The sequence below is a fragment of the Centruroides sculpturatus genome, unplaced genomic scaffold, assembly GCF_000671375.1.
Source record: "Centruroides sculpturatus isolate CEXI.00-Female unplaced genomic scaffold, Cexi_2.0 scaffold795, whole genome shotgun sequence".
NCBI lineage: Eukaryota > Metazoa > Arthropoda > Arachnida > Scorpiones > Buthidae > Centruroides > Centruroides sculpturatus.
In genome coordinates, this window is record NW_019385121.1 from 279,340 (window position 1) to 307,043 (window position 27,704).

At 21.5% G+C, this 27,704-nt stretch overlaps 2 protein-coding genes across 2 annotated transcripts in view; one reads left to right on the forward strand and one right to left on the reverse strand.

The window, feature by feature from the left end:
- The window catches only part of LOC111635051 (DNA (cytosine-5)-methyltransferase 3A-like), a 151,585-nt gene that overhangs the window by 99,187 nt on the left and 24,694 nt on the right, over positions 1–27,704 (reverse strand). The window contains exons 5-10 of the mRNA XM_023379901.1: positions 26,629–26,760; positions 17,785–17,835; positions 7,710–7,858; positions 7,554–7,618; positions 2,912–2,966; positions 1,598–1,805 (exon numbers count right to left, since the gene is read on the reverse strand). Of these exons, the coding sequence (XP_023235669.1) occupies positions 1,598–1,805; positions 2,912–2,966; positions 7,554–7,618; positions 7,710–7,858; positions 17,785–17,835; positions 26,629–26,760 (660 nt within the window). The remainder of the gene's footprint in view (positions 1–1,597; positions 1,806–2,911; positions 2,967–7,553; positions 7,619–7,709; positions 7,859–17,784; positions 17,836–26,628; positions 26,761–27,704) is intronic.
- LOC111635055 (jerky protein homolog-like) lies at positions 10,650–11,676 on the forward strand. Its single transcript, XM_023379906.1, has one exon. The coding sequence runs from the start codon at positions 10,650–10,652 to the stop codon at positions 11,643–11,645; it is 996 nt and encodes a 331-aa protein (XP_023235674.1). The 3' UTR covers positions 11,646–11,676.

A 27,704-nucleotide genomic window follows, 5' to 3' on the forward strand; every position in this document is an offset into this window, starting at 1 on the left:
TTACGCGGAGAGAGAGAACGTACAATAGTGCGCGGGCAGGATAAATACCTTAGGTTGTAGGAGCTCAAGTCCAAAATCAGCACAAAAGGTCCAACAGTTCCTTTTAGGTGAACAGTTCTTTTTAGGTGAGTAGAAAAATTTCAGTTAAGTTCAGGTCTTTTAGTCTTGTAGAGGAGGAGGAGGTTCGGATTCTCGGCGGGAGGTAGACGATCGGAGCGCACACACAGATACCAATAATAACTTCCACCCCCTTTCTCATCATGCCTGGCCCTTTTATATCACGTCCTCATTTTCGAACTTTTCTCCGATTTCGTCAGCGATGACGATCTTCTTGGTCCAATGAGGGGACGGGTGACACAATCGTGACACAGAAATGTACTCATCTCAACAAGGAACCTAACTCGTGGGAATCAAGGTTTTTATTGATTTTATTTTTCCTTTTTCTCTTTTAATTTTCTGTTTTCTCGTTCCGTCTTTATAAAGTTTATTAAAAAAAAAATTATAGTTTAAAACACTAAATTTCTGGTCCTCACATGACATTTGCATAGTGCTACGGTTCAGTAAGCACTAATTGGTCATCGAGTCCGATGTTGACGCTATAAAAAGGCAACAGTTCGACATGCCGGATATACGTCACTCTCGTCTAAGTTCGACTTGGGAATTTTTTTGTTCAATAATAAATGTGAATTCTTCTTCCTGGAAAAAATAAGACATTCCCTGAAAATAAGACATTCCCTGAAAAACCTAGCACATTTTTCAGAGCAAAAATTAATATAAGACACTGTCTTATTTTCGGGGAAACACGGTAATATGTCTTGTTAACTTTGTGGATATATATGTTGTATACCTTTTCTTCAGTGAGTTAATGTGTTGAATAAACATTTTTGGGCTCAGTTTGTGAAATAATCTTGTTTGAAGATACTGTTCAACTCTAAGTCATCACTGTTTGTGGGTGGCAAGTTTTAACTCTCAGGTTATCAGACAAAATAAAATTTTACACTTCCTATATTATATACAAATGCTTATGATAATAAAAAAACTATTATATATTACAGTAAACTCCTATTAACTCAGACTAGTAGAGAGTGAATATTGTCCAAGTTTACGAAAGTCTGAGATAGTAAGATGTTTTCCCCAATGGGCATGGAAAACAAGAATGTGGATATAGGTTACAGTATTTATTACAATATAGGTTACAGTAGTTATTACAATCAGCTTTATAAAGAAGTTTTTCTGGGCTATAGTAGATTATACTGCTGAATTTACTATTACAGGAAATTAGCTCAAAAAGTTTCATGACAGTACAGTATACAGCAATATAGAGTCTTTGATGACTTACTGATTACAGAAATATAAGGCATGGTACCACAGTCTTCTAGTTATCAAAAATACTCTTTATAATTACTTATAATACTCAAATTTCATTATAATTACTTGTTAATTATAATTTTTATATCATAAAGAAATTTAAAATTACAGTACAATTTTTCAAATAAATCTGAGTTGTGCAAAGTCTAAGTTAGCAGGAGTTTACTATATTGTGATTTCAAGACATTGAAAAATAAATACTTTTAATTTTTTAATTCTGAAGATTTACCTGTTCCAATTCCATCAAATAGAGAAAGAACTCGAATAGCTTTTTTTTCTTTGTAATCATCCATATTTGGTGGTAAATTTATACTTTGGTTGTGTCGAAATAAATACATTATGTTTTGTTGCCAATTATCCTTTTTTCTAATTAATCCATTTTGTTCAGAATCATATTCTGAACACATGTAACAGAGCCATGGATTAGTTTCTCGAACCTATAATGTATAGTTTTTAATATTACTAAATGTAAGTTTTTCATAATAAAATTATAAACAACATATTAACATAATATATTAACATAATATAGAATTTTGATATATAAAAACAATCTTATTAGCTGTAAGATAGAACTTGAGTTTATAATTCTGTACCTAAAAGTTACTAAACTATCCTTGCGATTTAAAATTAATGACTGTAAATTTTTATTGCTAATTCTTTCATACTTGTAGCAGCAATTTTAAAAGCGAATTATAAACAATTATAATAACAATCATTATATAGATAAGCTATTTATTCATGAATAAACCATAAATTATGAGAATAAAATAAAAAATTCAATATAATATAGCTTTGAGAATAAATTAAAAATTATAAATAAGAATTTTTTTCTGCAGATATAAAACCATCTTAGTACTATTATTATTTAAATTTAACGCATCACCAAAATATTTTAATAATTAAGTTATTCTGCCTTTCAATGGATAATTCAGTCATTAGTAAAAAAAATAATTTTTCAAATAAACTTAAGCATGTGATAAGAAAAATTTTCTTTTTATATTAGAGAGAACATGTCTTTTTATATTTAAAAATATTTTAAAAATTATTTAATTTATTTATCACATTTTAAAAATATTTTAAAAGCGATAAATGAAGTATAAAATGAGATCTTGTTTTTGAACTAATATTCTAAAAAGTTCAAATTAATATAAGTAATATTATTGATTGTATAAGCCAAAAACAAAATATGATAAAGGCTAAAGTTAGTTTTTGAAATTTTATTTAATTTACATTGTAGTTAGAAAGAAATGTTATTATTAATATTTTTTCCTGCTAATTATTCTTTTCAGAAATAATTCTAAAAAATTTTTATTAAAATTTTATTTTTAATCATTTTCATTTTATTTTCATTGATAAATTGTCTTCTAGTGACAGAATTCTATATTAATTAACAACTGGCATATTTCAAAACTTGAGAATTTAAATTCATTTAATTTTCTTAATTTATCCTTAATTTTGTTGAAATATTTTATTTTATTTTATTTTAAGGCTGATAATAAAATATATTTATATATGAAATGTTTTAAAGATGTTAAAATCTTACTTTTATATGTGCACCAGGTGAAACGAGTACTTCAATACATCCTGTGCAATAGCATCTATAAAAATTTTACATAAAAATATTCAATTTAAATAAATATTTTATATGCATTAAAAATTAATTTTAATTAAAACAGATATTTTGCAAATTCATTTCACAGACTATTACAATTATTGTAAGTTAAATGATACTTAATCTCTAAATGATAAAATAAATAAAATTCTAAAATAAAATAAAGATTAAAAATTTATAAGTAGAAACTTTTTATTTAGGTTAGAAACTATGTGAAGTTCTGGACAAGGTCCAAACCACACACTAAATTTTGTTTAAAAAGAATTTTGTAAGATAAACACATTGCAAAGATAAAAAAAAAAAACTACAGATGTAAGTCTTGGATGATCTGAGTTCATGTGTCAGATCAGAAAGACGAACTTTGGCTTTGACACTCATGAATTTGACAAAATTATGGCAAACTCAAATTGCTATAAAATATTTTGATCAATAAAGAAATATCATGAGATGTCTAATAGAAATTTTTGATGAGAGAAAACAAAATTTATAGAAATATGAGCAAAAGTTCCAAGGTTCATTTAAACATCCCATCATTCGAGAGCAAGATGTGGTTTTTAAAAAAGTAAGAAAGGTTGAGCAAATATCTTTGTTCAACCTTTTTTGTGTCCTGATTGGGTCTAGTTCTACCTTGAGACAAAAAAGGAATTAATTGGGGAAGGAAGAGAAAGATTCAAGACCAATTAAACTGTTCAGTTTATGGATAAATTCTGTACAAACCCACATCTCAAGGATGTAGTGCACTTCTCCAACTGTTCTTCCTTAACCACATTTCATTGGCCCCACAACTTCCAGTCAACTTCACAAATTCACTTCAATCCTGGACTTCATAATTTGAAAACCCAGGAGTCATCCATAGCAAATGCAAGAACAAAATGTCTGGCAATAAAAGGATTAAGTGACCCCTTTGCTCATCTTGTCAACATCATCATCCTGGTCCCGGTGCCATCCAAACATTGTACAGGACTTACAGACTGTTGACCTGAAGCCCAAGTATGTTTTTGTGGGACAATCAACAGGAGTGGAAGAATAAGAATTAAATATGTAAGCGACAACTTTTTGTAACAATAAATGGGAATTTGTAAAGGTGTCTCAAGTCTGAATCCATTGACATTCACAAATGTGGTTTATACCCACACACCCTTCTTGGATTCGGTTTCCTGGCAAACTCAGTATCAGGCGGCAACAACAAAAACCATACACCCTTACAATTATATCTGCTTCAGATATGGCAAAATTAAATTATTTAATTATGCAAGAAAATACTTTAACATAATGTTCTTTAGTGTCAATTTCATATATATATATTTATACGTTGTTTTCATTAATAAGAGTAGTCATCTGGTGGAAAATGTTTGAAGTACTTTTAACTTTTTGCTTTAAATCACTGTGTATTGTGCAAACATGGAAAACTTAAACCAACTTCTTAGTGAATTTTCTCAGTTATTACTTGCACATCAACAATTATTAATACAACAAACTGTTTATAATACTAATCTAGAAATGTTACAAAAGAGATGTATATATGAGAAAGATCATTATAAATTCAAACACAATCTTCTACTGAGAATTGAAAAGAGAAAATATTGTAATATCTGGTCATATCCAAAAATCTGACATGGTATGAAGTAAGTATATAGTATACCTATACCTATACCTATAGGTTACCAAAAAAATTAAAAACAATAGTTTAGAGTTAAACAATTAACATTTATATTGGTAATAATATGAAAACAAGACAAAAATAATTTATTTGAAAATAACTCCAGGTTCATTAAAAATATAACAAAAACAATAAACTGCTCTACTGAAGTTCACTTTATTAACAAGTTTTTCTCATGTTTTTTTGGGCAACCAAGCCCATTGTCAGAAGATGCACAAGTGAATCAGCTTTCTAGGATTTACTAACATAGGTGATTTGTATCAGTTGATATCTTTAGCTTATAGTCAGTCTTTTGCTGATATGAAAATGCTGTTCTCCAACAGTGAATAATAAATGTTGCATTTGTGGGCGAATGGTGTGTTAGTTAAGGCAACAGAACACTTGGGCAATCTGCCTAGGCGGATGCCTTCCAGGAAGTCTTTTTAAGCATAACTGGCCACTATTTAGCCATTAAAGATGTGAAGAAAACAGAAAACTCCATGTGGCCAGTCCATCCTGGCAAGGCACAAACCCGTGACCAAACTACCAGTGTTCAGGGAACAGAACTGCTTGGCCACTAGTGGGCATGGGTGAATGGAAGATGTTAAATAATTTTCATGGCAGAGGTAGGATAGTAAAGGATGAGTTTCAACATTTTTAGATTGTTTTGACAACTACTAAGCTATCTTCTGACAATAAACTTGGCTGCCATAAGTAAGAGAAAAAACTTATTAATAAAGTAAGTTTCAGTAAAACAGTTTATTGTTTTAGTAATATTTTCAAGATAACAATAACACAGGTCTATAAACTTCAACTAAAGAAAAACTGTTTGGACTTTGAGATGTGATTTTTACTAACAACTATGGAAACGACTAAAAACAATCTCTCAAATGTTTCCATCATGTAACATTTTGATACAAAGACTACAAAATTTTGTCAAAAATTCATAAAAATGTATTATATACATATGTATAAAGAGTATATAGAGTTTTAATTTATTTTAACAGAAAAAAAATTACCAATTTCATTTTATTATTAACATATATGGGCACAAAAATACAACATAAGCCACTAATTAGCTTTGGTACTTATCAGTTCTGATTTTTTTTTTGCCCTAACACTGCATTTTGTGGACTTTCTCTTATGTTCTGCATCTGAGATGTCATCCAACAGTAATTCACCATCATACTGACATCCCATCTTCCCTGATATCTTCTTTCCATCTCCTTAATGTCCTGATGGAATCTTTCATTCTGTTCTTCACTTACAGTCCCTAGATTTTCAGGGAAGTAATCCAAGTGTTAATTCAGAAAGTGTACCTTAAGGCTCATATTGCAGCCAAGTTCATGGTACTTAATTAACAAGTTCTCTACTATTTCTTTATAATCAGGATCTTTAGTTTATATTTTCTTAGAAACTTTAAAACAATTGCCTTAAATGCAATCCAGGCATTCTGTTCTTTGTCATTCATTTCAGAAAGAAGTTCTGTGTTTGATATTAATTTCCTTATATATTATAATTTCCTGTAAATACAACTTCTTTTAGTTTTTCTTCAGACAAGGCTGGAAACTTTTTGCTTAAATACAAAAAGCAGTTTCCATCCTTTGGTAAAGTCTTTATGAACTGTTTCATCAATCCCAGCTTAATATGCAGAGGTGTCAGCAGCACTTTCTCTGGATTCACCAAGCTGCTCCTCACAATATTCTTTATGCCAGGTTGTAATTGTTTTCTAGGTGGCCATTGCTTCTGAACCCAATGCATTTAACAACATAAATAAATTACAGCTAGTGAAACGTGTCACTAATATGGGCACGAAATATGCAAAGCAAGCAATAAAAATTTACCTAATTTAGCCAATAAAAATGGTTTTGAAGAAAAACCTTAAGCGATAGAGAAAAACTAGTAACATTTTTTAATTCAGCATAAAAAAGCATATAAGGATCACATAAAAAAAGTTGATCAGTTTTTCCACTGCAGACTGTGTAATCTATTTGTAGAGTTTTATTTGTCTATTTTATTATCAAAAAATAATTTTTCTTTATAAATTGCAAAAACAATCTTCAAAAACAAGAATAACAATTTCTATTAAATAATTGTATTGTTCTACTTTACTTTATTTTTTCATTGTTTCAGTTCTAAATTAAAAACTAATTATTAAAAATTTACAGTTTTATATATTTTCTAAGAATTTAAAATTAACAGATAATCTAGAAATATTTTTTATATATAAATTTTTGGCTTATTTAAATTACTATTGCATTTTTAATACAAATGTAATTTAAACAATCCAAAATTCTGTAACAGAGTTTACTTTTTGCTTAATAATAAAAGTTATTTAGATTTTTCAGATTCATCATTTTTCAGCCATTTTGTTTAAAACCTCTAACGGTTGCTTGACGCTGTACGGATTGTTAGGGGCATGTTGCCGAACAAAATTGTGTACCCATTTTTCCAGTAATATTGTAGGAGTGTATGCTTTATCGACGACTGGAAAAATGGGTACAAAATTTTGTTCAGCAACATGCCCCTAACAACCCGTACAGCGTCAAGCAACCGTTAAAGGTTTTAAACAAAATGGCTGATATTAATTCATCATTTTTCATTTTATAATTTACAAAGGTTGCTTAATGAATTTTAATCAAATTAATCTTTAGTTATGATTTAAAAATAAGCAACTTTTTCTAAACATTAAACATTAAAATAAAAAAATTTCATAATTAAATATCAAAAATAAAATTACAAATACTTAAAATTTAAGATCACTTAACACCTATACAGATATATAAAACATTGATGGATAGAAGATTTCAATTATATAATGTAATTATCAAATTTAAATATAAGTTTATGTTGTGGAAAATTATAATAGAATATTTTCTTAGTTTTCTAATTCTTAAAACATTATCATTAAAAATAATTTTGTTAAAATGTTACCTATTGCATTCATGATTATCACAGATCAATAATTCTCCAGCTTGGCCACATATGACACAGTAGGCCTAAATAAAATTAAAACATTTTTTAGTTTAAAAATTTTAAATATTTGAATTTAAATATCAAATAATTTACAAATTATATGAATTTACTCACATTTGTTCCATCATCACCATAAGCAAACATAGTTTCTTTAATTTCATCTCTACAATGTTTACATAAGCCACCTTCAATTAATGGATGTTGAATTACTATATCTGTGCAACTTGTATCACAGGCAATGCAAATATCTGTTAATATTAAAAATTAAATTTTTTAAAAATCTATTAAAAATAAAAAATTTGTTATTTAAAAATGTATATTCTACAAAATAAAATAATATTCAAAGAAATTTAACAATTCTTAGAATCAAAAGGACTTAAGGAAAATGTCAAAACTGTTTTCTTAAATTTACACTATTTTCTTCTTTGATTCTAAGAATATGAAAGAATAAGAAATCATCTTTCTAAAAACATCCAATACAATTCATTAATGAGAAATTATCGAAAAACAATAAAAACACCAACTATCACCTGTAATTCAGTTATATCTGTCTGTTTATTAAGTTATGGCAATGTAACACTTGGGCGATTTGCCTAGAGCAGGGGTCGGCAACCTGCGGCTTGCAAGCCACATGTGGCTCTTTGGATGTGAAGCTGTGGCTCTTTAGTTCCATACGCAAATATTATTTATTTTATCAAAAAAAAAAAAAAATTAAAAAATCGTTCTGAATCGATTAACGAGGATTAGGCACTGATTCTATCTCTCAGCCACTTGTAATCGCTTTTCACCGCACCCCTCCCCCGTGACACGCGTCGTCACTGTCGTCAGTCCGTCGGAAGCTCTCGAATGACGCCGTCGTCGGATGTTTCTATTATCTAATTTGTTGTGAAAAACACTACTTATATATGAATAAATAGATATTTTTTCTTATGAATAAATAGATTAGTTTTTTTATCAAAAAACTTTATTTATGCGAGTACTATTTATTGTTGATAAGAGAAAATTTTACGGCTCTTTAAAAACTTTGAAATTTTGTAAATTGTAATTTTGGCTCTTCCGACTCAAAAGGTTGCCGACCCCTGGCCTAGAGGATGCCTTCCGGGAAGTCGTTTAAGGGTAACTGGCCCCTATTCAGGCATTACAGATATGGAGAAAACCTGATGAACTCCATGTGGCCAACTCATCCTGGCAAGGTGTCAACTCACAACTGAACTCCCTATGTTCAGGGAATGGAACTGCTTGGCCACTGGTGGGGTAATTCAGTTAAAACAAACAAATTTAATTTATGAACAAATGTTTTCAACTGTTTTTAAAAGCCATCTTCAGGTAGTGAAATGTTACATAGAATAAAATTCAAAAAACAAAATTTAAATAAGAGAATCATTAAACATGTGCTGGTGGTTGTATGCATTAAAGAATGTTGAAGAAAAATAATGAAATCAGGTTTACAGGTGATAGTTTGTTCTTTTATTGTAATCTCATCCAGTTTTGCAGTACTTTTAATTTATATTGAATAACTGCAAATAAACAAAGATTTTGTCATTACATAAATACTTTTATAATACAGTAGAGCATCGATTATCCGACCCGTGATTAACTGACCGCATTCTAGTCGGCAAATTCAAATGTCCGCTAGTGATGTGGCGCTACAATATTTGGCTATGTCTTGGCTACTTTAATATTATTTTTGTTAAATTTTTGCATGTTTTAGCTGGCTACACTGGCTTGACCATGAAAGGGAGGCCAGTATTTNTCAAATGTCCGCTAGTGATGTGGCGCTACAATATTTGGCTATGTCTTGGCTACTTTAATATTATTTTTGTTAAATTTTTGCATGTTTTAGCTGGCTACACTGGCTTGACCATGAAAGGGAGGCCAGTATTTAAACGAGGCTTAATTTTTTAATTATGAGTGGTTGTGTTAAGATTAATCATATTAGTTTTGTAAACCACGCTTAAGTTAAGTGTCATCTGTTCATTTTTTATGTCTGGTCATTGAAAGACCACTATAGATCGAGTGTCAGTTGTATATACAAAAGGTAAATTGTTTACAAACTGAGTCTTTGTCTATTCTCTGATAAATATACACTTTTATTTCATCAATTGTTCACGATAGCAGATATCTTGTGTGTAAGATCCAAGCCGGATGTGCGCAAGCTAATAAATGTTCTTGTTAACCGTTTCCTCTCTGATCAATTTTTAATTACATTATAATTAAACATAAAAAATACTTAAAACTGAAAAAAAAAATGCTTTATTTTTGAAGAAAAAGCTTCAAACTTTATTTTCCATTGTCTCGCCTCTCTGCGAAATTTGACACTGATGAGTCATTGTGTTTACAGCTGGATGACCTTGAGAATAGCTGATGTTGGATTTCCCGGAACATTCTCATAAAACTTACAGGAGGCAAAGAGTTTATAGTAGGGTGAATACTAGCTGGCTGTATATTTTTAAATATTTTTCAAAAATTAAAATTTTTATTGCGATTTCCGATCCCCGATTTAATTAAACTTATATATAATAAAATCTATTAATTAAAAAATTAAAAAACTATTGGAGGTCGTTTTTTATATCAGAAAGTAGCTTTAAATAACTTTACCGAAGTAAAATACATGCACTAGAACTTTAGAATGATGAATGAAATTTGATATCAAAATCCCATAAAAAACAATTAAGTGTTAATCATGCGTCATTAAAGGTAGATTAAAATTGTGATAAAATTTTTTCCGTGGGAAAAAAATTTTTGCAAAAATTTGGAGACTTAAAAAACATCCAAAAATTTTTTTTAAAAATTTCCCGAAGGGTCTAAAGGAAAGATTTTTATGTAACGCTATGTAAACTTGACATAATAACTCGTCAATGGGGAGGAAGGGCTTATCTTGCCTTTTGATTCATTCACAGTTAATAAAAATCACCACAGGTTGTTTGTTTTGTGTGGATTTTTCTCAGGACTGTGTGTCGTGTTGAATTGGAATCCGTTTTCATTGGTGATATAAATTTTGGATCTGTGAATTTCACACTTGTAACAGATCGTGCTGTAGTTGTATCGTTCGCAATGGCGACTAAACATAAACACATTGTTCTCAGTGTTTCCGATAAACTTAAAATAATAGGTCAGTTGAAAAGTGGTGCTTCAAGCTTAGCTCGGGAATATGGAGTTGGAAAAACCACAATAACAGACATTAAAAAGAACAGTGATGCCATTAAAAAATTTGCGAGTGTACTTGACAGTGAGGATGGAAGCTTGCACAGAAAAACAATGAAAATGGCAGAAAACAAGGATTTGGACACTGCAGTTTACACTTGGTTCATGCAGGTACGTAGCCAAGGACAACCAATAAGTGGCCCTTTGATTTGTGAAAAAGCTCTTCAAATGAACAAGAAATTAGGGGGTAACGCTGATTTTCAAGCGAGTAATGGCTGGCTTATGCATTTCAAATCTAGGCATGGAATTGAGGAATTGGACATCCAGGGTGAAAAATTGTCGGCTGATACTGAATCAGCTGAATGTTTCAAAAAGTCTTTTAAAAACATGATTGATAAGGATGGTTACAAAAAACCCAATGTCTACAATGCAGATGAAACTGGTTTGTACTGGAAGAAAATGCCAACAAAAACCCTAGTTTCTAAGAATGAAATGTCAGCACCTGGTTTTAAGGCAAGCAAATCACGCATTACTGTTATGGTATGTGGAAATATTACTGGAACGCACAGGCTACCTTTGCTAATAGTAGGAAAGTCTAAAAATCCACGGTGCTTTAAGGGAATAAAAAAATTGCCAGTCATCTACAAAAATCAAAAGAATTCATGGATGGATGCAAGCATTTTTATAGAATGGTATGACAATGTATTTATCCCTGAAGTCAAAAAGCATCAGCTTAGAACTGGGAATACTGGAAAGGTTTTGTTGTTGATTGATAATGCCCCAAGTCATCCCTCAAACATTTTACTGGAAAGAGAAAACGGAAAGTTTAAAATTGTATTCTTGCCTCCCAACATTACTTCCATCCTCCAACCGATGGACCAAGGGGTCATTGAAAGCTTCAAATGAAATTACAGAAAGGCATTGCTGCGTATGTTAATGCTTGGAGAAGAATGTGAAAAAACAATTCAGCAAGTGTACACTGAAATTAACTTGCTATGTACTGTACATGGCAGCAGATGCTTGGGCTACTGTCAAGAACACTACACTAGTAACAGCTTGAATAAGCTCCTACCATCAGATGAGTCTATCATAGCACCTGAAGAACTACCAAACAACCAATTTGTATCACATCTGTGTGGGCTGATTAAAGAATGTTATGGATTTGAAGAATGCGACAATGAAAACATTCAAGACTGGCTCAAATGTGATGCCGATGACCCTGGCTATCAAATATTGTCGGACGATGAAATCATTGCCAGTGTCATTGACAACCAAGACCCTTGCGACGATGAAGAAGAACCTAGTGACGACAACCGTGCTGAAAAAGGACCATCCAGTGAGGAAGATTTTCACGGCCTTGAGACAGCTATGAAGTGGTTAGAACAGCAGGAAGAATGTGACACTATCCAATTGCTGTTTTTAAAACATGTGCAAGATTTAGCAGCAAAAAAACGAGTGTCAGCTGTGAAGCAAAAGAAAATTTTGGACTTCTTTTTCTAGTGTATAGGCCTACTTTATGCAAAATATGTAACCCAAATATTGTATATTTTCTTTTTGTTTTACATTTTTCAATGTACAGTACAGTACTGTATTTTGTTTGTGCAAAATAAAGAAATAATTTTTAACGATGCAATAGCGACAATTATTATTTAAAAAAAAAAATTTGATAGGCTTAACATGGAGGAAAATTCAATGCAAAGTAGGTTAATAGCGATNTTTATAAGTAGAAACTTTTTATTTAGGTTAGAAACTATGTGAAGTTCTGGACAAGGTCCAAACCACACACTAAATTTTGTTTAAAAAGAATTTTGTAAGATAAACACATTGCAAAGATAAAAAAAAAAAACTACAGATGTAAGTCTTGGATGATCTGAGTTCATGTGTCAGATCAGAAAGACGAACTTTGGCTTTGACACTCATGAATTTGACAAAATTATGGCAAACTCAAATTGCTATAAAATATTTTGATCAATAAAGAAATATCATGAGATGTCTAATAGAAATTTTTGATGAGAGAAAACAAAATTTATAGAAATATGAGCAAAAGTTCCAAGGTTCATTTAAACATCCCATCATTCGAGAGCAAGATGTGGTTTTTAAAAAAGTAAGAAAGGTTGAGCAAATATCTTTGTTCAACCTTTTTTGTGTCCTGATTGGGTCTAGTTCTACCTTGAGACAAAAAAGGAATTAATTGGGGAAGGAAGAGAAAGATTCAAGACCAATTAAACTGTTCAGTTTATGGATAAATTCTGTACAAACCCACATCTCAAGGATGTAGTGCACTTCTCCAACTGTTCTTCCTTAACCACATTTCATTGGCCCCACAACTTCCAGTCAACTTCACAAATTCACTTCAATCCTGGACTTCATAATTTGAAAACCCAGGAGTCATCCATAGCAAATGCAAGAACAAAATGTCTGGCAATAAAAGGATTAAGTGACCCCTTTGCTCATCTTGTCAACATCATCATCCTGGTCCCGGTGCCATCCAAACATTGTACAGGACTTACAGACTGTTGACCTGAAGCCCAAGTATGTTTTTGTGGGACAATCAACAGGAGTGGAAGAATAAGAATTAAATATGTAAGCGACAACTTTTTGTAACAATAAATGGGAATTTGTAAAGGTGTCTCAAGTCTGAATCCATTGACATTCACAAATGTGGTTTATACCCACACACCCTTCTTGGATTCGGTTTCCTGGCAAACTCAGTATCAGGCGGCAACAACAAAAACCATACACCCTTACAATTATATCTGCTTCAGATATGGCAAAATTAAATTATTTAATTATGCAAGAAAATACTTTAACATAATGTTCTTTAGTGTCAATTTCATATATATATATTTATACGTTGTTTTCATTAATAAGAGTAGTCATCTGGTGGAAAATGTTTGAAGTACTTTTAACTTTTTGCTTTAAATCACTGTGTATTGTGCAAACATGGAAAACTTAAACCAACTTCTTAGTGAATTTTCTCAGTTATTACTTGCACATCAACAATTATTAATACAACAAACTGTTTATAATACTAATCTAGAAATGTTACAAAAGAGATGTATATATGAGAAAGATCATTATAAATTCAAACACAATCTTCTACTGAGAATTGAAAAGAGAAAATATTGTAATATCTGGTCATATCCAAAAATCTGACATGGTATGAAGTAAGTATATAGTATACCTATACCTATACCTATAGGTTACCAAAAAAATTAAAAACAATAGTTTAGAGTTAAACAATTAACATTTATATTGGTAATAATATGAAAACAAGACAAAAATAATTTATTTGAAAATAACTCCAGGTTCATTAAAAATATAACAAAAACAATAAACTGCTCTACTGAAGTTCACTTTATTAACAAGTTTTTCTCATGTTTTTTTGGGCAACCAAGCCCATTGTCAGAAGATGCACAAGTGAATCAGCTTTCTAGGATTTACTAACATAGGTGATTTGTATCAGTTGATATCTTTAGCTTATAGTCAGTCTTTTGCTGATATGAAAATGCTGTTCTCCAACAGTGAATAATAAATGTTGCATTTGTGGGCGAATGGTGTGTTAGTTAAGGCAACAGAACACTTGGGCAATCTGCCTAGGCGGATGCCTTCCAGGAAGTCTTTTTAAGCATAACTGGCCACTATTTAGCCATTAAAGATGTGAAGAAAACAGAAAACTCCATGTGGCCAGTCCATCCTGGCAAGGCACAAACCCGTGACCAAACTACCAGTGTTCAGGGAACAGAACTGCTTGGCCACTAGTGGGCATGGGTGAATGGAAGATGTTAAATAATTTTCATGGCAGAGGTAGGATAGTAAAGGATGAGTTTCAACATTTTTAGATTGTTTTGACAACTACTAAGCTATCTTCTGACAATAAACTTGGCTGCCATAAGTAAGAGAAAAAACTTATTAATAAAGTAAGTTTCAGTAAAACAGTTTATTGTTTTAGTAATATTTTCAAGATAACAATAACACAGGTCTATAAACTTCAACTAAAGAAAAACTGTTTGGACTTTGAGATGTGATTTTTACTAACAACTATGGAAACGACTAAAAACAATCTCTCAAATGTTTCCATCATGTAACATTTTGATACAAAGACTACAAAATTTTGTCAAAAATTCATAAAAATGTATTATATACATACGTATAAAGAGTATATAGAGTTTTAATTTATTTTAACAGAAAAAAAATTACCAATTTCATTTTATTATTAACATATATGGGCACAAAAATACAACATAAGCCACTAATTAGCTTTGGTACTTATCAGTTCTGATTTTTTTTTTGCCCTAACACTGCATTTTGTGGACTTTCTCTTATGTTCTGCATCTGAGATGTCATCCAACAGTAATTCACCATCATACTGACATCCCATCTTCCCTGATATCTTCTTTCCATCTCCTTAATGTCCTGATGGAATCTTTCATTCTGTTCTTCACTTACAGTCCCTAGATTTTCAGGGAAGTAATCCAAGTGTTAATTCAGAAAGTGTACCTTAAGGCTCATATTGCAGCCAAGTTCATGGTACTTAATTAACAAGTTCTCTACTATTTCTTTATAATCAGGATCTTTAGTTTATATTTTCTTAGAAACTTTAAAACAATTGCCTTAAATGCAATCCAGGCATTCTGTTCTTTGTCATTCATTTCAGAAAGAAGTTCTGTGTTTGATATTAATTTCCTTATATATTATAATTTCCTGTAAATACAACTTCTTTTAGTTTTTCTTCAGACAAGGCTGGAAACTTTTTGCTTAAATACAAAAAGCAGTTTCCATCCTTTGGTAAAGTCTTTATGAACTGTTTCATCAATCCCAGCTTAATATGCAGAGGTGGCAGCAGCACTTTCTCTGGATTCACCAAGCTGCTCCTCACAATATTCTTTATGCCAGGTTGTAATTGTTTTCTAGGTGGCCATTGCTTCTGAACCCAATGCATTTAACAACATAAATAAATTACAGCTAGTGAAACGTGTCACTAATATGGGCACGAAATATGCAAAGCAAGCAATAAAAATTTACCTAATTTAGCCAATAAAAATGGTTTTGAAGAAAAACCTTAAGCGATAGAGAAAAACTAGTAACATTTTTTAATTCAGCATAAAAAAGCATATAAGGATCACATAAAAAAAGTTGATCAGTTTTTCCACTGCAGACTGTGTAATCTATTTGTAGAGTTTTATTTGTCTATTTTATTATCAAAAAATAATTTTTCTTTATAAATTGCAAAAACAATCTTCAAAAACAAGAATAACAATTTCTATTAAATAATTGTATTGTTCTACTTTACTTTATTTTTTCATTGTTTCAGTTCTAAATTAAAAACTAATTATTAAAAATTTACAGTTTTATATATTTTCTAAGAATTTAAAATTAACAGATAATCTAGAAATATTTTTTATATATAAATTTTTGGCTTATTTAAATTACTATTGCATTTTTAATACAAATGTAATTTAAACAATCCAAAATTCTGTAACAGAGTTTACTTTTTGCTTAATAATAAAAGTTATTTAGATTTTTCAGATTCATCATTTTTCAGCCATTTTGTTTAAAACCTCTAACGGTTGCTTGACGCTGTACGGATTGTTAGGGGCATGTTGCCGAACAAAATTGTGTACCCATTTTTCCAGTAATATTGTAGGAGTGTATGCTTTATCGACGACTGGAAAAATGGGTACAAAATTTTGTTCAGCAACATGCCCCTAACAACCCGTACAGCGTCAAGCAACCGTTAAAGGTTTTAAACAAAATGGCTGATATTAATTCATCATTTTTCATTTTATAATTTACAAAGGTTGCTTAATGAATTTTAATCAAATTAATCTTTAGTTATGATATAAANAAGATCGATTGAACAGGAAGTGATAGAAAAATGTGTATAGAATAAATAATGTAAGAAAGTTTTCTTGTATTCACTATGTTTAGTAAAGAAAATGCTTTAAAAGTAATGTGCTCATTTCAAATATTACCAATTGAACAATAAGCAGATACATGCTTCATATTAACAAGACAGAAAGTAATCTATTAAAATAACTACCTGATGATGTTTGATAACTCTAGTCAGTGATGAATTCATTGCATTGGAAATTTTAACACTTTTAGACTATTGCCATCATGACAAATCCAACACTGCAGCCAGAAAATTCAGATGATTTCAGAAAATTCTAGATGATTCATGATGACAAAGGAAAAAAGCTACAAAAGATATTAAAGGAAGTGGAAAGGCCAGAGTATTAAATGTGTTAACATTCACCATTAGTTAACATTCACCATTAATCAACATTCAACTTTATTAATTAGATCTTTTACAATCTCAACTACCCCCTTCTGATACACCATTAGTTTGTGTTTTTTCTGGAAAATTCCAGAAGAGGAATTGTGTATATAAATAAAATCTAGTCTATAATTTAATTACTGTTGGCGAATGTGTCAGTATTTCCATTTACATATGATGCAGCTTCTCCTGTGTCATGTATGCAACAAAGGGTGCATTTACTTCTGAGCTAATTTTACTATCAGCACCCTCAGCCTGTATACTTTCATCCGAGTGCCACGCTCATTGGCATTTACTTTAGAGCTATGTGACGTCATGTTTAGCGAAATTGGTAAGCTCGGAGTGCTAGCTAGTTCGTTATCGAGCTTTGTGCTAATTCAATATGGCTGCTCTCATGAAAAAATTACTTTCTGTACAAAGTACTAAAAATGGAATTAGTTTTTGAAAAATAAACGGCAGAAAGTATTTTTATTGGTAAATTTCAATTATTTGTTGTGTAAAATGTTTACAATAATCTTTTTTTCATTTTAAGGTTCAATAGCTTTAGATGACTTTTTTTCATAAACAGAGTTAATTAATTAATTAATGTGAAAAAAATTAAGTTCGATTCATTGTTTATGATTAAAAGTGAGGTTTACCTAATACACATTTGGAATCTTCAGAAATGTTATGTTCAGAGCATTAAACAAATCGTAAAGAAATGAACAGCATTAATAATAATCCAAAATTACATAAGTTTGTATACTTGAATGAATTTTCACTTACATATGGGAAATGACTTTTCAAGAAATTGTATCATTTGAATACCATTTTNATCTATTAAAAATAAAAAATTTGTTATTTAAAAATGTATATTCTACAAAATAAAATAATATTCAAAGAAATTTAACAATTCTTAGAATCAAAAGGACTTAAGGAAAATGTCAAAACTGTTATCTTAAATTTACACTATTTTCTTCTTTGATTCTAAGAATATGAAAGAATAAGAAATCATCTTTCTAAAAACATCCAATACAATTCATTAATGAGAAATTATCGAAAAACAATAAAAACACCAACTATCACCTGTAATTCAGTTATATCTGTCTGTTTATTAAGTTATGGCAATGTAACACTTGGGCGATTTGCCTAGAGCAGGGGTCGGCAACCTGCGGCTTGCAAGCCACATGTGGCTCTTTGGATGTGAAGCTGTGGCTCTTTAGTTCCATACGCAAATATTATTTATTTTATCAAAAAAAAAAAAAAATTTTAANAAAAAAAAAAAAAAAAAAAAAAAAAAAAAAAAAAAAAAAAAAAAAAAAAAAAAAAAAAAAAAAAAAAAAAAAAAAAAAAAAAAAAAAAAAAAAAAAAAAAAAAAAAAAAAAAAAAAAAAAAAAAAAAAAAAAAAAAAAAAAAAAAAAAAAAAAAAAAAAAAAAAAAAAAAAAAAAAAAAAAAAAAAAAAAAAAAAAAAAAAAAAAAAAAAAAAAAAAAAAAAAAAAAAAAAAAAAAAAAAAAAAAAAAAAAAAAAAAAAAAAAAAAAAAAAAAAAAAAAAAAAAAAAAAAAAAAAAAAAAAAAAAAAAAAAAAAAAAAAAAAAAAAAAAAAAAAAAAAAAAAAAAAAAAAAAAAAAAAAAAAAAAAAAAAAAAAAAAAAAAAAAAAAAAAAAAAAAAAAAAAAAAAAAAAAAAAAAAAAAAAAAAAAAAAAAAAAAAAAAAAAAAAAAAAAAAAAAAAAAAAAAAAAAAAAAAAAAAAAAAAAAAAAAAAAAAAAAAAAAAAAAAAAAAAAAAAAAAAAAAAAAAAAAAAAAAAAAAAAAAAAAAAAAAAAAAAAAAAAAAAAAAAAAAAAAAAAAAAAAAAAAAAAAAAAAAAAAAAAAAAAAAAAAAAAAAAAAAAAAAAAAAAAAAAAAAAAAAAAAAAAAAAAAAAAAAAAAAAAAAAAAAAAAAAAAAAAAAAAAAAAAAAAAAAAAAAAAAAAAAAAAAAAAAAAAAAAAAAAAAAAAAAAAAAAAAAAAAAAAAAAAAAAAAAAAAAAAAAAAAAAAAAAAAAAAAAAAAAAAAAAAAAAAAAAAAAAAAAAAAAAAAAAAAAAAAAAAAAAAAAAAAAAAAAAAAAAAAAAAAAAAAAAAAAAAAAAAAAAAAAAAAAAAAAAAAAAAAAAAAAAAAAAAAAAAAAAAAAAAAAAAAAAAAAAAAAAAAAAAAAAAAAAAAAAAAAAAAAAAAAAAAAAAAAAAAAAAAAAAAAAAAAAAAAAAAAAAAAAAAAAAAAAAAAAAAAAAAAAAAAAAAAAAAAAAAAAAAAAAAAAAAAAAAAAAAAAAAAAAAAAAAAAAAAAAAAAAAAAAAAAAAAAAAAAAAAAAAAAAAAAAAAAAAAAAAAAAAAAAAAAAAAAAAAAAAAAAAAAAAAAAAAAAAAAAAAAAAAAAAAAAAAAAAAAAAAAAAAAAAAAAAAAAAAAAAAAAAAAAAAAAAAAAAAAAAAAAAAAAAAAAAAAAAAAAAAAAAAAAAAAAAAAAAAAAAAAAAAAAAAAAAAAAAAAAAAAAAAAAAAAAAAAAAAAAAAAAAAAAAAAAAAAAAAAAAAAAAAAAAAAAAAAAAAAAAAAAAAAAAAAAAAAAAAAAAAAAAAAAAAAAAAAAAAAAAAAAAAAAAAAAAAAAAAAAAAAAAAAAAAAAAAAAAAAAAAAAAAAAAAAAAAAAAAAAAAAAAAAAAAAAAAAAAAAAAAAAAAAAAAAAAAAAAAAAAAAAAAAAAAAAAAAAAAAAAAAAAAAAAAAAAAAAAAAAAAAAAAAAAAAAAAAAAAAAAAAAAAAAAAAAAAAAAAAAAAAAAAAAAAAAAAAAAAAAAAAAAAAAAAAAAAAAAAAAAAAAAAAAAAAAAAAAAAAAAAAAAAAAAAAAAAAAAAAAAAAAAAAAAAAAAAAAAAAAAAAAAAAAAAAAAAAAAAAAAAAAAAAAAAAAAAAAAAAAAAAAAAAAAAAAAAAAAAAAAAAAAAAAAAAAAAAAAAAAAAAAAAAAAAAAAAAAAAAAAAAAAAAAAAAAAAAAAAAAAAAAAAAAAAAAAAAAAAAAAAAAAAAAAAAAAAAAAAAAAAAAAAAAAAAAAAAAAAAAAAAAAAAAAAAAAAAAAAAAAAAAAAAAAAAAAAAAAAAAAAAAAAAAAAAAAAAAAAAAAAAAAAAAAAAAAAAAAAAAAAAAAAAAAAAAAAAAAAAAAAAAAAAAAAAAAAAAAAAAAAAAAAAAAAAAAAAAAAAAAAAAAAAAAAAAAAAAAAAAAAAAAAAAAAAAAAAAAAAAAAAAAAAAAAAAAAAAAAAAAAAAAAAAAAAAAAAAAAAAAAAAAAAAAAAAAAAAAAAAAAAAAAAAAAAAAAAAAAAAAAAAAAAAAAAAAAAAAAAAAAAAAAAAAAAAAAAAAAAAAAAAAAAAAAAAAAAAAAAAAAAAAAAAAAAAAAAAAAAAAAAAAAAAAAAAAAAAAAAAAAAAAAAAAAAAAAAAAAAAAAAAAAAAAAAAAAAAAAAAAAAAAAAAAAAAAAAAAAAAAAAAAAAAAAAAAAAAAAAAAAAAAAAAAAAAAAAAAAAAAAAAAAAAAAAAAAAAAAAAAAAAAAAAAAAAAAAAAAAAAAAAAAAAAAAAAAAAAAAAAAAAAAAAAAAAAAAAAAAAAAAAAAAAAAAAAAAAAAAAAAAAAAAAAAAAAAAAAAAAAAAAAAAAAAAAAAAAAAAAAAAAAAAAAAAAAAAAAAAAAAAAAAAAAAAAAAAAAAAAAAAAAAAAAAAAAAAAAAAAAAAAAAAAAAAAAAAAAAAAAAAAAAAAAAAAAAAAAAAAAAAAAAAAAAAAAAAAAAAAAAAAAAAAAAAAAAAAAAAAAAAAAAAAAAAAAAAAAAAAAAAAAAAAAAAAAAAAAAAAAAAAAAAAAAAAAAAAAAAAAAAAAAAAAAAAAAAAAAAAAAAAAAAAAAAAAAAAAAAAAAAAAAAAAAAAAAAAAAAAAAAAAAAAAAAAAAAAAAAAAAAAAAAAAAAAAAAAAAAAAAAAAAAAAAAAAAAAAAAAAAAAAAAAAAAAAAAAAAAAAAAAAAAAAAAAAAAAAAAAAAAAAAAAAAAAAAAAAAAAAAAAAAAAAAAAAAAAAAAAAAAAAAAAAAAAAAAAAAAAAAAAAAAAAAAAAAAAAAAAAAAAAAAAAAAAAAAAAAAAAAAAAAAAAAAAAAAAAAAAAAAAAAAAAAAAAAAAAAAAAAAAAAAAAAAAAAAAAAAAAAAAAAAAAAAAAAAAAAAAAAAAAAAAAAAAAAAAAAAAAAAAAAAAAAAAAAAAAAAAAAAAAAAAAAAAAAAAAAAAAAAAAAAAAAAAAAAAAAAAAAAAAAAAAAAAAAAAAAAAAAAAAAAAAAAAAAAAAAAAAAAAAAAAAAAAAAAAAAAAAAAAAAAAAAAAAAAAAAAAAAAAAAAAAAAAAAAAAAAAAAAAAAAAAAAAAAAAAAAAAAAAAAAAAAAAAAAAAAAAAAAAAAAAAAAAAAAAAAAAAAAAAAAAAAAAAAAAAAAAAAAAAAAAAAAAAAAAAAAAAAAAAAAAAAAAAAAAAAAAAAAAAAAAAAAAAAAAAAAAAAAAAAAAAAAAAAAAAAAAAAAAAAAAAAAAAAAAAAAAAAAAAAAAAAAAAAAAAAAAAAAAAAAAAAAAAAAAAAAAAAAAAAAAAAAAAAAAAAAAAAAAAAAAAAAAAAAAAAAAAAAAAAAAAAAAAAAAAAAAAAAAAAAAAAAAAAAAAAAAAAAAAAAAAAAAAAAAAAAAAAAAAAAAAAAAAAAAAAAAAAAAAAAAAAAAAAAAAAAAAAAAAAAAAAAAAAAAAAAAAAAAAAAAAAAAAAAAAAAAAAAAAAAAAAAAAAAAAAAAAAAAAAAAAAAAAAAAAAAAAAAAAAAAAAAAAAAAAAAAAAAAAAAAAAAAAAAAAAAAAAAAAAAAAAAAAAAAAAAAAAAAAAAAAAAAAAAAAAAAAAAAAAAAAAAAAAAAAAAAAAAAAAAAAAAAAAAAAAAAAAAAAAAAAAAAAAAAAAAAAAAAAAAAAAAAAAAAAAAAAAAAAAAAAAAAAAAAAAAAAAAAAAAAAAAAAAAAAAAAAAAAAAAAAAAAAAAAAAAAAAAAAAAAAAAAAAAAAAAAAAAAAAAAAAAAAAAAAAAAAAAAAAAAAAAAAAAAAAAAAAAAAAAAAAAAAAAAAAAAAAAAAAAAAAAAAAAAAAAAAAAAAAAAAAAAAAAAAAAAAAAAAAAAAAAAAAAAAAAAAAAAAAAAAAAAAAAAAAAAAAAAAAAAAAAAAAAAAAAAAAAAAAAAAAAAAAAAAAAAAAAAAAAAAAAAAAAAAAAAAAAAAAAAAAAAAAAAAAAAAAAAAAAAAAAAAAAAAAAAAAAAAAAAAAAAAAAAAAAAAAAAAAAAAAAAAAAAAAAAAAAAAAAAAAAAAAAAAAAAAAAAAAAAAAAAAAAAAAAAAAAAAAAAAAAAAAAAAAAAAAAAAAAAAAAAAAAAAAAAAAAAAAAAAAAAAAAAAAAAAAAAAAAAAAAAAAAAAAAAAAAAAAAAAAAAAAAAAAAAAAAAAAAAAAAAAAAAAAAAAAAAAAAAAAAAAAAAAAAAAAAAAAAAAAAAAAAAAAAAAAAAAAAAAAAAAAAAAAAAAAAAAAAAAAAAAAAAAAAAAAAAAAAAAAAAAAAAAAAAAAAAAAAAAAAAAAAAAAAAAAAAAAAAAAAAAAAAAAAAAAAAAAAAAAAAAAAAAAAAAAAAAAAAAAAAAAAAAAAAAAAAAAAAAAAAAAAAAAAAAAAAAAAAAAAAAAAAAAAAAAAAAAAAAAAAAAAAAAAAAAAAAAAAAAAAAAAAAAAAAAAAAAAAAAAAAAAAAAAAAAAAAAAAAAAAAAAAAAAAAAAAAAAAAAAAAAAAAAAAAAAAAAAAAAAAAAAAAAAAAAAAAAAAAAAAAAAAAAAAAAAAAAAAAAAAAAAAAAAAAAAAAAAAAAAAAAAAAAAAAAAAAAAAAAAAAAAAAAAAAAAAAAAAAAAAAAAAAAAAAAAAAAAAAAAAAAAAAAAAAAAAAAAAAAAAAAAAAAAAAAAAAAAAAAAAAAAAAAAAAAAAAAAAAAAAAAAAAAAAAAAAAAAAAAAAAAAAAAAAAAAAAAAAAAAAAAAAAAAAAAAAAAAAAAAAAAAAAAAAAAAAAAAAAAAAAAAAAAAAAAAAAAAAAAAAAAAAAAAAAAAAAAAAAAAAAAAAAAAAAAAAAAAAAAAAAAAAAAAAAAAAAAAAAAAAAAAAAAAAAAAAAAAAAAAAAAAAAAAAAAAAAAAAAAAAAAAAAAAAAAAAAAAAAAAAAAAAAAAAAAAAAAAAAAAAAAAAAAAAAAAAAAAAAAAAAAAAAAAAAAAAAAAAAAAAAAAAAAAAAAAAAAAAAAAAAAAAAAAAAAAAAAAAAAAAAAAAAAAAAAAAAAAAAAAAAAAAAAAAAAAAAAAAAAAAAAAAAAAAAAAAAAAAAAAAAAAAAAAAAAAAAAAAAAAAAAAAAAAAAAAAAAAAAAAAAAAAAAAAAAAAAAAAAAAAAAAAAAAAAAAAAAAAAAAAAAAAAAAAAAAAAAAAAAAAAAAAAAAAAAAAAAAAAAAAAAAAAAAAAAAAAAAAAAAAAAAAAAAAAAAAAAAAAAAAAAAAAAAAAAAAAAAAAAAAAAAAAAAAAAAAAAAAAAAAAAAAAAAAAAAAAAAAAAAAAAAAAAAAAAAAAAAAAAAAAAAAAAAAAAAAAAAAAAAAAAAAAAAAAAAAAAAAAAAAAAAAAAAAAAAAAAAAAAAAAAAAAAAAAAAAAAAAAAAAAAAAAAAAAAAAAAAAAAAAAAAAAAAAAAAAAAAAAAAAAAAAAAAAAAAAAAAAAAAAAAAAAAAAAAAAAAAAAAAAAAAAAAAAAAAAAAAAAAAAAAAAAAAAAAAAAAAAAAAAAAAAAAAAAAAAAAAAAAAAAAAAAAAAAAAAAAAAAAAAAAAAAAAAAAAAAAAAAAAAAAAAAAAAAAAAAAAAAAAAAAAAAAAAAAAAAAAAAAAAAAAAAAAAAAAAAAAAAAAAAAAAAAAAAAAAAAAAAAAAAAAAAAAAAAAAAAAAAAAAAAAAAAAAAAAAAAAAAAAAAAAAAAAAAAAAAAAAAAAAAAAAAAAAAAAAAAAAAAAAAAAAAAAAAAAAAAAAAAAAAAAAAAAAAAAAAAAAAAAAAAAAAAAAAAAAAAAAAAAAAAAAAAAAAAAAAAAAAAAAAAAAAAAAAAAAAAAAAAAAAAAAAAAAAAAAAAAAAAAAAAAAAAAAAAAAAAAAAAAAAAAAAAAAAAAAAAAAAAAAAAAAAAAAAAAAAAAAAAAAAAAAAAAAAAAAAAAAAAAAAAAAAAAAAAAAAAAAAAAAAAAAAAAAAAAAAAAAAAAAAAAAAAAAAAAAAAAAAAAAAAAAAAAAAAAAAAAAAAAAAAAAAAAAAAAAAAAAAAAAAAAAAAAAAAAAAAAAAAAAAAAAAAAAAAAAAAAAAAAAAAAAAAAAAAAAAAAAAAAAAAAAAAAAAAAAAAAAAAAAAAAAAAAAAAAAAAAAAAAAAAAAAAAAAAAAAAAAAAAAAAAAAAAAAAAAAAAAAAAAAAAAAAAAAAAAAAAAAAAAAAAAAAAAAAAAAAAAAAAAAAAAAAAAAAAAAAAAAAAAAAAAAAAAAAAAAAAAAAAAAAAAAAAAAAAAAAAAAAAAAAAAAAAAAAAAAAAAAAAAAAAAAAAAAAAAAAAAAAAAAAAAAAAAAAAAAAAAAAAAAAAAAAAAAAAAAAAAAAAAAAAAAAAAAAAAAAAAAAAAAAAAAAAAAAAAAAAAAAAAAAAAAAAAAAAAAAAAAAAAAAAAAAAAAAAAAAAAAAAAAAAAAAAAAAAAAAAAAAAAAAAAAAAAAAAAAAAAAAAAAAAAAAAAAAAAAAAAAAAAAAAAAAAAAAAAAAAAAAAAAAAAAAAAAAAAAAAAAAAAAAAAAAAAAAAAAAAAAAAAAAAAAAAAAAAAAAAAAAAAAAAAAAAAAAAAAAAAAAAAAAAAAAAAAAAAAAAAAAAAAAAAAAAAAAAAAAAAAAAAAAAAAAAAAAAAAAAAAAAAAAAAAAAAAAAAAAAAAAAAAAAAAAAAAAAAAAAAAAAAAAAAAAAAAAAAAAAAAAAAAAAAAAAAAAAAAAAAAAAAAAAAAAAAAAAAAAAAAAAAAAAAAAAAAAAAAAAAAAAAAAAAAAAAAAAAAAAAAAAAAAAAAAAAAAAAAAAAAAAAAAAAAAAAAAAAAAAAAAAAAAAAAAAAAAAAAAAAAAAAAAAAAAAAAAAAAAAAAAAAAAAAAAAAAAAAAAAAAAAAAAAAAAAAAAAAAAAAAAAAAAAAAAAAAAAAAAAAAAAAAAAAAAAAAAAAAAAAAAAAAAAAAAAAAAAAAAAAAAAAAAAAAAAAAAAAAAAAAAAAAAAAAAAAAAAAAAAAAAAAAAAAAAAAAAAAAAAAAAAAAAAAAAAAAAAAAAAAAAAAAAAAAAAAAAAAAAAAAAAAAAAAAAAAAAAAAAAAAAAAAAAAAAAAAAAAAAAAAAAAAAAAAAAAAAAAAAAAAAAAAAAAAAAAAAAAAAAAAAAAAAAAAAAAAAAAAAAAAAAAAAAAAAAAAAAAAAAAAAAAAAAAAAAAAAAAAAAAAAAAAAAAAAAAAAAAAAAAAAAAAAAAAAAAAAAAAAAAAAAAAAAAAAAAAAAAAAAAAAAAAAAAAAAAAAAAAAAAAAAAAAAAAAAAAAAAAAAAAAAAAAAAAAAAAAAAAAAAAAAAAAAAAAAAAAAAAAAAAAAAAAAAAAAAAAAAAAAAAAAAAAAAAAAAAAAAAAAAAAAAAAAAAAAAAAAAAAAAAAAAAAAAAAAAAAAAAAAAAAAAAAAAAAAAAAAAAAAAAAAAAAAAAAAAAAAAAAAAAAAAAAAAAAAAAAAAAAAAAAAAAAAAAAAAAAAAAAAAAAAAAAAAAAAAAAAAAAAAAAAAAAAAAAAAAAAAAAAAAAAAAAAAAAAAAAAAAAAAAAAAAAAAAAAAAAAAAAAAAAAAAAAAAAAAAAAAAAAAAAAAAAAAAAAAAAAAAAAAAAAAAAAAAAAAAAAAAAAAAAAAAAAAAAAAAAAAAAAAAAAAAAAAAAAAAAAAAAAAAAAAAAAAAAAAAAAAAAAAAAAAAAAAAAAAAAAAAAAAAAAAAAAAAAAAAAAAAAAAAAAAAAAAAAAAAAAAAAAAAAAAAAAAAAAAAAAAAAAAAAAAAAAAAAAAAAAAAAAAAAAAAAAAAAAAAAAAAAAAAAAAAAAAAAAAAAAAAAAAAAAAAAAAAAAAAAAAAAAAAAAAAAAAAAAAAAAAAAAAAAAAAAAAAAAAAAAAAAAAAAAAAAAAAAAAAAAAAAAAAAAAAAAAAAAAAAAAAAAAAAAAAAAAAAAAAAAAAAAAAAAAAAAAAAAAAAAAAAAAAAAAAAAAAAAAAAAAAAAAAAAAAAAAAAAAAAAAAAAACGAAGAAGAAAAAGAAATACAAGTCTGCAATTGAGAGATATACTACATTTTTTAAAGTTTCTGTAATATGATTATTTCTTTTTATAAATTTATTAGCAATTTTTTAAAGTAAAAAATAAAAATATAAAATAAAATAATTATAAATATTCAGCAAATAAAATTAAAAACAATGTAAAGTAAAACTGTAATAATACAGTATACAATAAAATTGTTTTGTAATAATAAATAACATTATTTGTAATTAATGAATACTTACTTTCATTTACTAACTGATCATTTCTAGAAACACGAGGGATAAGAGATACTCCTTTATCTGTCCATACAGATTCTAAATATTGAGCTTTAATTCTATTTAACTGTTTTCTAATATGTTCTGAAATAGGACAATCTGGAAAAAAATAACTAAATTTATTTAACTGTATTAAATTTAAATATTATGTACAGTATTAGAATTAGTGCCTAGAATTTAATAAGAAACAATAACTGAAAGATAAACATCATATTAGCTATTTGAAATGAATTACATAACTGAGAATATTAAAAATATTTTCAAGGACCAATTCTTTCTTCTAGATTTTTCTAAATTATATACAGTACAGTAATACCTCGACTTACGCGAACTCGGAGTTACGCGATTTTCAAATCTCGTCGATTCGTCTTTTCTTTGAGCGCCACGCAACTCTTGATTACTCACTCCCCCACACTATTGTTTAGCTTACATGTTCGGACATGCCGCGCGGAATCGACATATAGCTACAATTTATTTTGTGTTATTTATTTCTGAGTTTGTTATATCTATGGAGACTAGAGAGACTCTATGTGTGATTTCTTGTAACCGTGAACGAATCAAAAGACGAGATAAGATTAACGAGAACATTTATTAGCTTACATACATCCGACTTGGATTTTACACAAATTGCGAAATTATACCCCGACTTACGCGGTTATCGCTCGGTCCCACTATCGCGTAAGTTCAGGGTATTACTGTAGAGCGTTTTTTATCCGAAAGCCGGTTATCCAGCCAGTTATCCGAAACGTTGGTTAACCGAAAGCATTCCAGTCGGCAAATTTAAATCTTCGCTAGTGCTGTGGTGCTGCAATCTTTGGCTATATCTTGGGCTACTCCAATATTTTTTTTGTTGGTGTGTGTGTTTTAGCTGGCAGCACTGGCACTTTTTTGTAGTGTTTTTCTGAAGACTGTGTGTCGTGCTGAATCGAACATTTTTGATACTAGATTAACTTCTAAAGTATAATTTTTAGTTTTTATATTTTTCAATATATTTATTTTGTTTGTACAAAATAAAGAAATAATTTTTAATGATACAATAGCCA